This window comes from Scyliorhinus torazame, chromosome 2 (genome assembly GCF_047496885.1).
Source record: "Scyliorhinus torazame isolate Kashiwa2021f chromosome 2, sScyTor2.1, whole genome shotgun sequence".
NCBI lineage: Eukaryota > Metazoa > Chordata > Chondrichthyes > Carcharhiniformes > Scyliorhinidae > Scyliorhinus > Scyliorhinus torazame.
Window position 1 is genome coordinate 218838452 of NC_092708.1, and position 15785 is coordinate 218854236.

General features: G+C 48.4%; 1 protein-coding gene across 1 annotated transcript in view; it reads left to right on the forward strand.

Moving 5' to 3' along the window:
* The window catches only part of LOC140395958 (pericentrin-like), a 401239-nt gene that overhangs the window by 168803 nt on the left and 216651 nt on the right, over positions 1-15785 (forward strand). Inside the window, 2 exon segments of the mRNA XM_072483987.1 lie at positions 3137-3295; positions 11705-11851. Coding sequence (XP_072340088.1) covers positions 3137-3295; positions 11705-11851 — 306 coding nt within the window.

Sequence of the window (15785 nt, forward strand, 5' to 3'; positions counted from 1 at the left end):
AGAGGCAGGGAAAGCTGTTGGGAGGAAAAGAACAAAAGAGAAAGCCATGTCCCTGGACAAACTATTATACAGCTACAACATTGGCAATGCAATTGACCAATTACCACCCCATCAGCCTACTCTTAAACTGCAAAATGGTGGAGGACATTGTCGATATTGATATCAGGTGGCACTCACTCAGCAGTAGCCTACTCAGTTTGTCTTCTGTAAGGTTTGATTACAGCCCTGGTCCAAACATGGATAAAATAACTGAATTCCAAAGATGAGGTATGTTGCCCTTATTAGCTTTAGTTTTATTAGCTCTAATTCTGTCACCTTTGCTCACGAGTCGCCAGGTATCTTTCTGATACCGCCACGTGGTTCAAGCTCAAGTAATGATTAATAATGCAGCACACCGCTTAGTAAAAGTTAAATCAACGATCATTTATTATATACAGCAATAAATACTTATACAATAATCCTACTTCTAGACTCCTACCTACCACTAAAGGCCAATACTTAACTTTGGAGATGGCCCACCAGGTCAGGGAAACAAATGGTCTATCGAATTGGGTCTGGCCTGCGGGATTCAAAAGGCTGGTACGAGTCGATAGTCTGGAGCACCTATCTGGTAGCGATCGCTGGAGTAACACTGACAGTTGTCTTTGTCGAAGGGTCTTGAAGGTTGTGAGCGGGAGAAGGGTCGATCTGAACTTGGCCCCTATTTTTATATTCCCTAGGGGCTTCCCGCCTCTCTGGGCGGACCTCGTACCTGGTTCCAAGTGATTGGACTTGGTCCCAATCACTTGGTTCGATATGCTCCAATAATGGGGCGACTCCTTGATCGGGGGGGGGGGGGGCGGGGGCGGGGGCGGGGTGGTCGCCTACCTTCCTTTGTCACAGCCACTGCTGGTGCCGAAAAGTATGGATCGGCTTTATGTTGCTAATGTGTAGCAATTGTTCCCGGGGATGGCTGCTTACTATGCAGATGGCTGGGTTGTTGTGATGTTAATGGCTGCAGTTATCGGTCTGGGCCGACTTCCCCAGAGCCGAATACACTGTTTTGCCTGCAGCTGTCCGTTTGAGTCCTGTTGGCTGATTTTCCCATCAGCCTCTTTCGTTCGCCATTTTCGATCGGGTTTTGACCATTCTAATCGGGAATCAGCCATTTTAGGTGGCTACAGGTGAGAATGGCTGTCTTAGCATGAAGGCAACATTTGACTGAATGCAGCATCAAGCAGGCCCCGCAAAATTGAAGACAATGGGGATCTCATGGAAAGCACTGTTGGTACAGGTCATACCTAGTACAAAGGAAGGTGGTGTTGGAAACAAAAGATTTAAATCCCAGGACATTGCTGCAGGAGTGCCTCAGGTCAATGTCTTAGGCTCAAGCATCTTTAGCCGATTCATCAGTGACCTTTCTTCCATCACAAAGAAGTGGGAATATTCACTGATCATTGCACAGTGTTCTGTTCCATTTGTAATTCCTCCAATAATACTCTGTGCCTGCTTGCAGGAAAATCTATGTCACAGATAGAATGTGTGTGTTCTCTTTACTTTCCATGATCAGTATTTTTGCACGGAAAGAGATTCATTTTTTCTTACTCTTGGAGTGTGTATCCCAGTTGAAATATTCAGCAGCAAGTGTAAATTTAAAAGCAAAGGTTATTTATTCTCTCACACTTACCCTAAATTATCACAATGTGTCTCACTCATTCTCATAGTCGTGTTTCCGAGTCTGGATCATAGATTGGCAGAATTGAATGTTCTTGTGGCTTTGGTTGAACTGGTCAGCAAACTGGGCGTAGTTGATCCAACCGGACCAGCAAAGAAAACATGTCTGTCTCATTCTGTGACTTCCACAAGTTAAAGGTCTTTTCTAAATAACGTGTGTTTATATTGATTTTGCAATCTGTCTTGTGATTCTGAGTAGACATGCACCCTGGGGGTTTGAGACAGTCAGTATCTTTGTTTCATCATGACCCATTGAGATCAGATGTCTGGTTTCATTAGTCTAGAATTTTAGATAGACTCATTAGTCTAGAATTTTCTACTTGGGATGGGAATGGTTCTAACCCACAAAGAAGTCCGGTAACCTTGGAGGGGGGGGCTAATTTTTCCAGCCGTTTGGGGTCCAGTTTTTGAAATATAAAATTAGCTTGAAGTTCAGAACATGGCACGCTGATAGTAGGCATAGCGTTTGCAAAACATTCCGGCTTGGACTGAGGCTAGGTATTCTGCATCAATTGACTTGATCAAGTACCCAAAGCCTTTCCAGCATCTGCAAAGAACAAGTCAGGAATGTGTTGGAATATACTCCTTGTCTGATGAGTGCCAGTCCAACAACATTCAAAAAGCTGAACATTATCCTGGACAAAGTAGCATAATTTCATTGGTACCCTAACTATTCTCTCTTTCAACCTCTACATAATTTGGAAGAAATGTTTCTAATCTACAAAATGCACTGCGGAGACTTCTTTCACAGTACTTCCCAAACCTGTACTACCTGGAAGGACAAGGGCAGCAGATGCATGGGAGCACCACCATGCATGGAAGCAAGTTCACCTCCAAGCCACACATCTTTCTAACTTGGGAATGTTTCATCAAGCCTTTCCAGGTCAAAAACCTGAAACTTCTATCAAACAGCTCTGGTGAGAGTATTTTCACTGTAAACACAGCAGTGTTTCAATGAGGTGGCATCACCTTCCAGGGAGCAATTTGGGTTGGATAATAAATGTTGGCCCAGACACCAGTGCCCACATCCCTTGAATTAAAAAAAAAAAGTCATGCTAATTTCCTCACTAGGCTCTCACCACAAATTTCACAAGTGATATTAGTATCAGACTGATCAATGTAGTAAATCCTATCCTGAGTAGATGCTTTGATTGGGTCTTATTCCTTATTTCTGAATTATATTTTGGATGGCTATAAAACCTGTTTTATTGAATTAGCATGTTGAGTTTCTTCCATAGCAATATCTTCATATACATTTCCTCTAATTTCTCCATTATTTAAGTAAACAATGTTCAACCCATTATGACCTTTTTAGATGTTGTTGTAGAATTGTCTCTGTGATATGTTATGGTTCTGAGATTTAATTTTAGTGCCTCCTCAGTTCAGCAACCTTATACTCATGACTCATATCTTTGACTGCTAGGTCCATACAGCCAAATCAGAAATTGAGAAAGTGCAACAGACGCTTCAGTCCCACTTTGAAATGGAGAAATCACAGCAACTGCGGCAGTTCCAGGAGGAGTTTGAGCTTCTCAAGAGCCAGTCTGAGCTCCTGCTTGCTCAAGAAATAAATCAGCTCAAGGTAATGTGCACAAGGAATTGGAGACATTGTGATTAAAGAAAAAGGTAAACTTTTCAGTTTGGATTGTTTTATGTGTTGAGTTTTTAATTATGTTTTCTTTCCCCTCAACTTGCCGTTTTCCATAATGTACATTCTCAGATGTAGGTAGCATACCTTTAAGTCTGTAGGGCAGCAAAGGACTAGTTTTATAACTGTCTGGATTATATTTGACTTGTGACTGTTTCAGCTTCTGCAAAGAGATTTAAATAGAAGGGTATTATTTACCCCAGTTGAAAATAAATTGCCAGAATTAGAATGCTTAATAGTTAAAAGGGGTCTTGGATATCGGGATTTTTTTTCTTGGGATGTAGCTCACATTGCTATGGCACTATTTATTGCCCATCCTGTCTAACTGCAGGCATTGAAAAATCAGTGTAAGACTGGAGACATATATCGGCCATACTGGGTAGCGGCTGCAGACATATTCTCTTAAATATTTGGGTTCTTGAAACAACATGGCAGCTTTCTTATAAAATAATAAATGAAGTCAGTCACATGATGACAGCAAGAATGAGCAAGTTTATTTGGGTAGAGGACAGGTGCATGAGATGTGCAGGGAGTCCAACGAAACATGTCCAAATGTTCTGGGCATGCCCGGCACGAGGGCTATGTCCAGGATTTGGACACGCGGGTTAAGTCAAGTCCAACAATAGCGATATTTGGAGTGTCGGAGGATCCGGGAGTGCAGGAAGCGAAAGAGGCCGAGGTATTGGCCTTTGCCTCCCTGGTAGCCCGGAGGCGGATCTTATTAATGTGGAGGGACTCTAAACCCCTGAGCGTGGAGAGCTGGGTTAGCGATATGGCTGGGTTTCTCAGCATGGAGCGAATAAAGTTTGCCCTGAGAGGGTCCTTGATGAGGTTCTCCGGCGGGGGGGGGGGGGGCTTTCATAAAAATAATTATAAAAAATAAATGAAGTCAGAAAATGCTGGAAATACTCTCCACAAATGCCTGACCTGCTGAGCATTGTCTGGTTTTGCTTCAGATTTTCAGCATCAGAAGTTTGTTTTTGTTGTAGTTGTTCTGATAGCATGTGTGCTAATTTTTGCTCACAAAAGATATTTGATAAGGGGATTGATAAATTTATCAATATTAAAGATTTTGATATTAAATGAAATATTGTTTGCGTATAGAGGGACGCAAAGAGAAATGCTAAAGGGAGGCATTTGTGCTTTATGAACAGAAAATAAAGTTAATGGGAAGCTTTCCAGAATGTCGACCTGGCAAGCGGAAAAAGGAAAAAGAATGCAAGAGACTGCAGCAGTGTGGCAGATGCAGAAAATATGAAATCTTATATTTTAAGAAAGCGCTGAAATAAATAAATAAAAATTATTTCACCAGTGTGGAGGAACAGCGAGAACTAGGGTGCATAGACAAATCTAAAGATAATAGTGCCAGTGAATAAAATCAAAAAAGGGCAGCGTATACTAATGAGATCTTTTCCATCGAGAGGGTGCAATGAAGATTCACTGGAATGATGGCTGGAATGGGATAGATTCTAATAACGATTGGCTTGGTAAGTTTTCTTAACTGAAACAGAAGCAATTGAGTGGACCGTTTTTGAAAATTTTGATATTTGGGTAAGTTGTGAAAGATGATTTTCTTTTTAAAAAAATATATTTTATTACATTTTTCAAACAATTTTTCCATTTTTGCAAATCAACATAAAAATAATACAATAACTAGTAAATAACATTATTTAAATAATATAGTGAACTAACAAAATAACAATAGAAATAGTGCTCCCTCACCCCCCCGGGTTGCTGCTGCTGTCACTCTATCTTCCCTTAACGTTCCGCGAGATAGTCAAGGAACGGTTGCCACCGCCTGGAGAACCCCTGAGCCGATCCTCTCAGCCCAAATTTTATTTGTTCCAACTTTATGAACCCTGCCATGTCGTTTATCCAGTCCTCCATGCCAGGGGGTTTCGCTTCCTTCCACATGAGTAAAATCCTACGCCGGGCTACTAAGGACGCAAAGGCCAGAATATCGGCCTCTTTCGCCTCCTGCACTCCCGGCTCTTCCGCTACCCCAAATATCGCTAACCCCCAGCCTGGCTTGACCCGGACCTTCACCACCTTTGAAATCACCCTTGCCACGCCCCCCCCAGCACTTGTCCAATGCCGGACACGACCAGAACATGTGTGTGTGGTTCGCCGGGCTTCCCGAGCACCTCCCACACCTGTCCTCCATTCCGAAGAACCTGCTCAGTCTTGCTCCCGTCATATGTGCTCTGTGTAGAACCTTAAATTGAATCAGGCTAAGCCTGGCACACGAAGACGAGGAATTTACCCTGCTTAGGGCATCAGCCCATAGCCCCTCCTCAATCTCCTCCCCCAGCTATTCTTCCCATTTTCCCTTCAGCTCCTCTATCATCGCCTCCCCCTCGTCTCTCATCTCCTGATATATTTAGGACACTTTGCCCTCCCCGACCCATACCCCGGAAATCACTCTATCTTGGATCCCCTGTGTTGGGAGCAGTGGAAATTCCCTCACCTGTTGCCTCGTAAACGCCCTCACTTGCATATATCTGAAGATATTCCCCGGGGGCAACTCATATTTTTCCTCCTGCGCTCCCAGGCTTGCAAACGTCCCGCCTATAAACAGGTCCCTCAGTTTCCTAATTCCTACTCGTTGCCAACTCTGGAACCCCCGTCCATCCTTCCTGGGAGAAACCTGTGGTTATTCCTAATCGGGGACCACACCGAAGCACCCGTCACCACCCTGTGTCGCCTCCACTGCCCCCAGATCCTCAAGGTTGCCACCATCACTGGGTTTCTGGTATACCTTTTCGGGGAGAACGGCAGCGGCGCCGTCACCAGCGCCTTTAGGCTCGTTTCTTTACAGGGCGCCATCTCCAGCCTCTTCCACGCCGCCCCCTCTCCCTCCATCATCCACTTACAAACCATCGCCACATTGGCGGCCCAGTAGTAGTCATTCAGGCTCGGCAGCGCCAGTCCCCCTCTATCCCTACTGCGCTGCAGGAACCCCCTCCTTACCCTCGGGGTCTTCCCTGCCCACACAAAGCTCTCAATGCTCCTGTCTATTTCTTTGAAAAAGGCCTTTGTGATCAGAATGGGGAGACACTGAAACACGAAAAGAAACCTCGGGAGGACCATCATTTTCACCGCCTGCACTCTGCCCGCCAATGAGAGCGGCAACATATCCCACCTCTTGAAGTCCTCCTCCATCTGCTCCACCTGTCGCGTCAGATTAAGTCTGTGTAGAGTTCCCCAGTTCCTGGCTACCTCGATCCCCAGATATTGAAAGCTCCTTTCCACTCTCCTTAACGGCAGAGCGTCTATTCCTCTTCCCTGGTCCCCGGGGTGTGTTACAAAAAGCTCGCTCTTCCCCATATTTAGCCTGTATCCCGAGAAGTCTCCAAACTCCCTCGGTATCTGCATAACCTCTGGCATCCCCTCTACAGGGTCCGCAACATATAACAGTAAGTCATCAGCGTAGAGTGACACTGGATGCTCCTCTCCCCCTCTAACCACTCCCCTCCATTTCTTAGAGTCCCTCAACGCTATGGCCAGTGGTTCAATTGCCAACGCGAACAGTAATGGGGACAGGGGACACCCCTGTCTTGTTCCCCTGTGTAGCCGAAAATACCCCTCTTTGCCGGTTTGTGACTCCACTTGCCACTGGGGCCCCATATTGGAGTCTGACCCTTTTGCCAGCAGTTTGGCATCTACATTTAGGAGTGAGATAGGCCTGTATGACCCGCATTGCAGCGGATCTTTATCCCGCTTCAGAATCAGTGACATCGTCGCCTCCGACATTGTCGGGGGTAGTATCCCCCCTTCCCTGGCCTCGTTAAAGGTTCTCACCAGCAGCGGGGCCAACAGGTCCACATATTTCCTGTAGAATTCCACTGGAAACCCATCTGGTCCTGGGGCCTTCCCTGTCTGCATGATCCCCAGTCCCTTAGTCACCTCGTCCACCTCGATTGGCGCCCCCAGACCTGCCACCTCCTGCTCCTCCACCCTCGGGAACCTTAGTTGATCCAGAAAATGTAGCATTCCCTCTTTACCCCCGGGGGTTGGGACTTATCTAGCCTCTCATAGAAGGTCTTAAACACCTCGTTTACCTTCCCTGCTCTCTGCTCCATAGTTCCCGTTTCATCCCTAACTCCCCCAATCTCTCTCGCCGCTATCCTCTGACGAAGTTGATGAGCCAGCAGCCGGCTCGCCTTTTCCCCATACTCATATCGCATCCCCTGTGCCTTCCTCCACTGTGCCTCTGCCTTTCCTGTGGTCAGCAGGTCAAACTCCGTCTGAAGTCTTCGCCTTTCTCTATATAGTCCTTCGTCTGGGGCCTCCGCATATCTTTTATCCACCCTCAAAATCTCCCCCACTAATCTCTCCCTTTCTTTGCCCTCTTGTTTCTCCTTGTGGGCTTTAATGGAGATCAGCTCTCCTCTAACCACCGCCTTCAGCGCTTCCCATACTACCCCCACCTGAACCTCACCATTGTCATTGACCTCCAGGTATCTCTCAATACACCCCCGCACCCTTCCACATACCCCCTCATCCGCCAATAGTCCCACATCCAGTCGCCAGAGTGGGCGCTGCTCCCTCTCCTCTCCTAGTTCCAGATCCACCCAATGCGGGGCGTGGTCTGAAACGGCTATGGCCGAATACTCCGCTCCTGCCACCTTCGAGATCCGTGCCCTGCTCATAACAAAGAAGTCTATTCGGGAATATACCTTGTGGACGTGGGAGAAAAAGGAAAACTCTTTAGCCAACGGCCTAGCAAACCTCCAGGGATCCACTCCCCCCATTTGTTCCATAAATCCCCTAAGCACCTTGGCCGTTGCCGGCCTTCTCCCGGTCCTGGATCTAGACCGGTCTAGCCCTGGATCCAGCACAGTGTTGAAGTGTTTCCTCCCCCCCCCCCCCCCCCCATTACCAAGCTTCCCACCTCCAGGTCCGGGATACGTCCCAGCATCCGCTTCATGAATCCCGCTTCATCCCAGTTCGGGGCATATACATTCACCAGCACGACCGCCTCTCCCTGCAATCTACCACTCACCATCACATCCCTGCCCCCGTTATCCACCACTATATTCTTAGCCTCGAACGACACCTGTTTCCCCACCAGTATCGCCACCCCCCCTGTTTTTCACGTCCAACCCTGAGTGGAATACCTGTCCCACCCATCCTTTTCTTAACCTAACCTGATCCGCCACCTTCAGGTGCGTCTCCTGGAGCATGACTACGTCCGCCTTCAGTCTCTTTAAGTGCGCGAACACCTGGGCCCTCTTAATCGGCCCATTTAGGCCTCTCACATTCCACATGATCAGCTGGATTGGGCGGCCGCTCCCCCCCCCCCCCCGCGCCGACTAGCCATCCCCTTTTCTGGGCCATCCCCCCCCCCCCCCCCCCCCCCCCGTCCAGGTCCCGCGCACCCATCTGTCCCCCAGGCGGCGCCTTCCCGTCCCGACCACCTCTTCTCTTGCCAGCTCCCTCTTGCACTCAGCAGCAGCAACCCAGTTAGGCCCCCCCCCCCCCCCCCCCCCCGCTAGATCCCCCTCCAGCATGGTTACTCCCCCCATAATGCTTCCAAAAGTTAGCTAACTCTAGCTGACCCCGGCTTCCCCCGTTCTCTCTTTGGCCTCCCTGCATGTGGGGCTCTCTTCCTTCCTGCGCCTATCTTCCCGCCATCATCTCCATAGCGCGGGAAAACCCCGCGCTTTCCTATCAGCCCCGCCCCCTATGGCGCAGCTCCCTCACTCCCCCTCCCCCTCTCTGTCCCTTTTTCCCACCGGCGCCCACATTTCTTTGTGTCCCCCCATCAGGGGGGGAGAAATTCCCAGTCCAACATTGCTGTATAATAAACCTCCCTTTCCCCACTTTACATTCCTGTACCACCACCTCGTTGCTTCCCCCCCACAACATCAAACTCTCAGATCTAGTCCAGTTTCTCTTCTTGAATGAAGGTCCATGCCTCATCTGCCGTTTCGAAGTAGTAGTGCTTGCCCTGATGCGTGACCCACAATCGCGCCGGCTGCAGCATCCCGAATGTTATTTTCTTCCTGTGAAGCACCGCCTTGGCCCGATTTTAAAACCCGCCCTCCTTCTCGCCACCTCCGCACTCCAGTCCTGATACACTCGTATCACTGCATTCTCCCACTTGCTACTCCGTACCTTCTTGGCCCGGCTCAGGACCGCCTCTCTGTCCATGAAGCGGTGGAATCTCATCACTATCGCCCTTGGTATTTCGCCCGCCTTTGGTCTTCTCACAAGGACCCGGTACGCTCCTTCCACCTCCAGGGGGCCCGTTGGGGCCTCAGCTCCCATTAGCATATGGAGCATCGTGATCACATAAGCCCCAACATCAGCTCTCTCTGCTCCTTCGGGGAGACCTAATATCCGTAGGTTCTTCCTCCTCGAGCTGTTCTCCAGGGCTTCCAGCCTTTCGATGCACCTCTTATGTCGCGCCTCATGCGTCTCCGTTTTTACCACCAGGCCCTGTATCTCATCCTCATTCTCGGCTGCCTTTGCCTTCACTCCACGGAGCTCTATCGCCTGGACCTTTTGTGTTTCCTTCAGTCCCTCGATTGCCAATAACATCGGCGCCAGCACCTCTTTCTTTAGTTCCTCCACACATCGTCGGAGGAATTCCTGCTGGTCCGGGCCCCATGCCGTCTGGGCTCCATCCGCCGCCATTTTGCTTCTCCCTTCTTTTCTAGGGGCTGTTTAGCACAGGGCTAAATCGCTGGCTTTTAAAGCAGACCAAGGCAGGCCAGCAGCACGGTTCAATTCCCGTAACAGCCTCCCCGAACAGGCGGCGGAATGTGGCGACTAGGGGCTTTTCACAGTAACTTCATTTGAAGCCTACTTGTGACAATGTGATTTTCATTTTTTTTTCTCCTCTGCCGCTGCTCCAAAGGATCCTTCGCAATCTGGCCACTACCACTGGTCCTTTCCATACACATGGGTGGGGGGGGGGGGGGGGGGGGATCTTCCTTCGTCACCCCACACTGGGCTTGGTCTAAAAAAAATTCCGTTGGGGCTCCCGAAAAGAGCCCGAAAGTCCGTTAGAACAGGAGCTGCCGAAACGTGCGGCTTAGCAGTGCATCGCCGCAACCGGAAGTCTGAAAGTTGATTTTCAATGACACATGAATAAAACTGATGTTTGAGAGGAATAAAGAGAAACAATAGAATTGTTTTGTGAAGAATGTTACAAAAAGCATTCTTTACCAAAGTGGCAATTAGAATTGTAAGAGTTGGCTGAATATTTAAAAAGAACAAATAGGCAGTAGTTAGCACTGCTGCCTCACAGTGCCAGGGATCCGGGTTCAATTTCAGCCTTTGGTCACTGTTTGTATGGAGTATGCACTTTCTCCTGAGTCTGCATGGGTTTCCTCTGGGTGCTCCGGTTTCCTCCCACAGTCCAAATATGTGCGGGTTAGGTGGGTTGGCTATGCTAAATTGCCCCTTAGTATCCAAAAAGAAAGTTAGGTTAAGGAGTTATTGGGCGGGGAGAGTGAGCTTGGATGGACTACTCTTTCAGAGGGTCGATGCAGACTCGATGGGCCAAATGGCCTCCTTCTGCACTGCAGAGATTCTATGATTCTGTAGGGAAATGACAGAGATGTTGATCAGTTAGATGGTTCTAGCTGAAGAGCTAGATGGTCTGAATGACAGGCTCCTCTGCTATAAATTTTCTGAATGTCGAGGTCCAGTTCAATATATCCAGTAGCATTATTGACTATATTATATTTTCTTTATTCACATCTTTCACATACTGCTAGGATTTGCCCAAGTTGCCAGTGGGGTAAGTTATGGAAGTGAAACACCTTTGCTGTGGTTTGCGTGTTGTTGACTTTATGGTGTGACCTAATCCTCTTAAAGATTTTAGTGCTTGGAGATGTAGTTTAAATGTTGCTATAATGTCGCCAAATGATCCTGGTTCCCCTGCCACACTCTTCAATTCAGACTGAATGAATCCTTGCCACCTGTGGAGTTGCAAGTAAAAGTACAGAAAGATAGGTTGCATATCAGTAGTAATTTTCGTCAAAGCTCAGCAGACATATGAAGAGGGGGGCATTGCTTGATAAGTTGTTGTGAATCTTTTTGGTAAGCTGGGTTTACCCCAGCAGTTTGGAGAGAATTGCTCTGCAAAGATGCTGTTGAACCTACCTTATTCATATCCATTTCAATATTCTGTGAAACTGGGCAAGCATTTCAAATAATGGATATGAGGTCAATACTTGCAATATTTAATTTTTACTTCTGAGTACATCAAAAACCTTGATTTGACGATTATTTTGTGTTCTGTTGTATCACAGTGTAGTGCATCATCTTGAAGTCATGTCCTCTTGTGGTTGTGAAATAGTCAATTTGTTACTTTTATACTTTGTGTAGGATGAGTTTGAAGTTGAGAAGAACAGTGCCCTGCAGGAGCTAAGAGATAGCATTGTCCAAGAGCAAGACAAAGCGAAACAATTGCACCAAGAAGAAAAGGAACTCCTGTCTGCCAAGTTCCAGCAGCACACAGAATTAACCAAACAGGTGAGGTCCTTGTGTGCAATGTAACTTGGATGTTGGTTCCCTATTTCATTCGACTCAAAATATCTTGTGAAACATGTCCTGTTAATTGCCTTTATGCTAATTTGATAAATGATCCAGAAGACGGTCTTGGTATAAGAAATGAAATAACTTCAAACAGTATTTCATGTAGTATTTGTAGAGATAGGATTGACATTTTGGGTTGATGACCTTTTGACAGAAAAGGGGAGATTTGTTAAGTTAAAAGACAAAGGACGAGGTAACATTGCAGTTCTCAGGACTCAACACGGAGTTCAACAACCTTAGACTGTGACCTTTCTTCTGCACCGTAACCCCTTTTTTTAATATCCCATACATTTTTGTCTCGATGCAAAAATATTCTCTCCCCCAAACCTGGGCATCTATATTTTTAATATAAATTTAGAGTATCCAATTCATTTTTCCAATTAAGGGGCAACTTGGTGTGGCCAATCCACCTACCCTGCACATCTTTGGGTTGTGGGGGCAAAACCCACACAAACACAGGGAGAATGTGCAAACTCCACACGGACAGTGACCCAGAGCCGGGATCGAACCTAGGACCTCAGTGCCATGAGGCTGCAGTGCTACCACTGCGCCACTGTGCTGCTCCAAACCTGGTCATCTATCTCTTGTTATTAAGATTGCTACACCTTTGTTGCAATCTCTTCCAGCTATAGTACAATAGATCTTCCCTCTCTTTGTTTTGAAGAGTCAAACGGACTTGAAACATTGACTCTGTTGTCTCTCCCTACTGATGCTGCCAGACTTTCTGAGTTTTTTCAGTGTTTTTTGTTGGTTTCAGATTCCAACATCCACAGTATTTTGTTTATTTTAGTATTAAATGCTGAGTTGGATTCAGTTAACTGTATGCCAGTCTTGGACAGTAGAGTCCAGAAATTGCCACTGTTGCCTAAAAAATAACCTGTGAACTGCAGTGGTATTTTATGCAGCCACATAGTTATCTTAAATGTATTTTTGACTTTTTTTAACCACCTGATGCACGATCAATTAAACTCAAAGACGAGGTTGTAACATAACAGAAGGCTTTAATCGACTAGAACTGTTCCCCAGCAGCTTCGGTACAGAAAGTGAGGGCTGCTGGGACGGCACCGGTTCTTATACCCCGCCCATCAAGGCGGAGATACGTACCAACAGCCAATGGTAAACTCCTAGGTTTAACCAATGGTCTTCAGCCTCTTGGGTACTGTAATACCTGATAATACCACATTCACCCCCTGTTTAAAAAAAAAAAAAGAGTCCAGCGGGGATGGTGGCCAGTGGTTACAATTGCATCGACATGGTATGATCAGATATGGAGGTACCGTGATACCTCTTTACAGAGTTGTCGAGAATATTTTACAAGCGTGGAAGATATATACATTCAGTGTTCATTTACAGTTACAGTGAAACAAATTAGTCGGTCGGGTGGGCCTGGTCATCCTCCTGGATCGCCTGGCCTTCGGTGGTGATTCTGGTGGGGTTCCGGCCGTCTGCGACTCCGGGAGCGTGGCGTCGGTCTCATTGGCACCTTTGTCATCCCTAGACGGCGCTGGTGGGGCCAACGGTTGGGCCGAGAGGGGGGCGCCTGTAGGGGGCGTCGGTGGGTGGAATGGCCTAGGTAGGAGTGGCGGGAGGACTGACCCTCCAGTGAGGTGCTGTGGGGGGGGGGGGAATGGTTTGGGGTGCGCGTGGTGTTCCGGCGGGCGCCAGGTCCCGGAGGGAGACTGTATCTTGCCGGCCGTCAGGGAACGCCACGTAGGCGTACTGAGGGTTAGCGTGCAGCAGGTGGACCCTCTCGACCAACGGGTCAGACTTGTGCACCCGCACGTGCTTCCGAAGCAGGATGGGTCCGGGTGTCGCTAGCCAGGTTGGGACCGAGGTCCCGGAGGAGGACTTCCTGGGGAAGACAAGGAGACGTTCATGAGGTGTCTGATTGGTAGTTGTCAGAGCAGCGACCGGATGGCGTGGAGGGCCTCCGGGAGGACCTCTTGCCAGCGGGAGACGGGGAGATTCCTGGACCGTAGGGCCAGTAGAACGGTCTTCCAGACCGTTCCGTTCTCCCTCTCTACCTGCCCGTTTCTCCGGGGGTTGTAACTGGTCGTCCTAACTTGAGGCGATGCCCTTGCTGAGCAGGCATTGACGCAGTTCGTCGCTCATAAAGGAGGACCCCCTGTCACTGTGTATGTACGCGGGGAACCGAACAGTGTAAAGATACCCTGGAGGGCCTTGATTGCGGTGTTTGCGGTCATGTCGGGGCAGGGGATGGCGAATGGGAACCGGGAGTACTCGTCAATCACGTTCAGGAAATACGTGTTGCGGTTGGTGGAGGGGAGGGGGCCTTTGAAGTCCATGCTGAGGCGTTCAAAGGGACGGGAAGCCTTTATCAGGTGCGCCCTCTCTGGCCGGTAGAAGTGCGGTTTGCACTCCGCGCAGATTTGGCAGTAACCTGGTGACTGTCCTGACCTCCTCGATGGAGTGGGGCAGATTGCGGGTCTTCATGAAGTGGAAAAAACGAGTGACCCCCGGGTGGCAGATCCTTGTGGAGGGCTCGGAGGCGGTCCACCTTGCGCGGTGGCACACGTGCCGCGGAACAGGACATCGGAAGGTTCGTTTAGCTTCCCAGGACGGTACAAGATCTCGTAGTTGTAGGTGGAGAGTTCTATCCTCCACCGCAAGATCTTGTTGTTCTTTATCTTGCCCCGCTGTGCATTATCATTTTTTTTAAATATATTTTATTCAAATTTTTTGTGCCAAACAAAACAATACAAAGGTTTTCCTTTTTACAACAATAAAACAGTATAAATAACAGTGGCCGTTTTTAACAAATAAATAAATAATATATAAACTAAATGGCAACTGCCATATCAAAAATAATAACTCTCCAAAAATAAAATCAAACAATCCAACAATCCAATATACATAGCCCAATACAAATATCTATACAAAAACACCCCCTGAGGACCTGCCGCCCCCCCCCCCCCCCCCCCCCCCCCCGGGTTGCTGCTGTTACCTTCCCATTTCCTTTATCGTTCTGCGAGGTAGTCAATGAACGGTTGCCACCACCTGGTGAACCCTTGAGCCGAACCCCTTAGTGCAAACTTTATCCGTTCTAGTTTTATAAACCCTGCCGTGTCATTTATCCAGGTCCCCACGCCCGGGGGTTTGGCTTCCTTCCACATAAGCAATATCCTTCGCCGGGCTACTAGGGACGCAAAGGCCAAGACATCAGCTTCTTCGCCTCCTGCACTCCCGGCTCTTCTGCAACCCCGAATATAGCCAACCCCCAGCCTGGCTCGACCCGGACCCCCACCACCTTCGAAAGCACCTTTGCCACCCCCACCCAGAACCCCTGTAGTGCCCGGACATGACCAAGAACATGTGGGTGTGGTTTGCTGGCTTCTCGAGCATCTCCCACACCTATCCTCTACCCCGAAAAATTTACTGAGCCATGCTCCGGTCATATGCGCCCTGTGCAAAACCTTGAATTGTATCAGGCTTAGCCTGGCGCACGAGGACGACGAGTTTACCCGACGTAGGGCCACAGCCCACAGCCCCTCCTCAATCTCTTCCCCCAGCTCTTCTTCCCATTTCCCCTTCAGCTCATCCACCATGACCTCCCCCTCGTCCCTCATTTCCCTGTATATATCCGACACCCCTACCATCCTCCACCCATGTCCCTGAGATCACTCTATCTTGAATCTCCTGCATCGGGAGCTGCGGGAATTCCCTCACCTGCTGCCTCGCAAAAGCCCTCAGTTGCATGTATCGAAATTCATTCCCTTGGGGCAACCCATATTTTTCCGTCAGCGCTCCCAGACTCGCAAACGTCCCGTCTACGAACAGAATCTCTCAATTGCACAACCCCAGCTCTCTGCCATGCTCCAAATCCCCCATCCATTCTCCCCGGGACAAACCT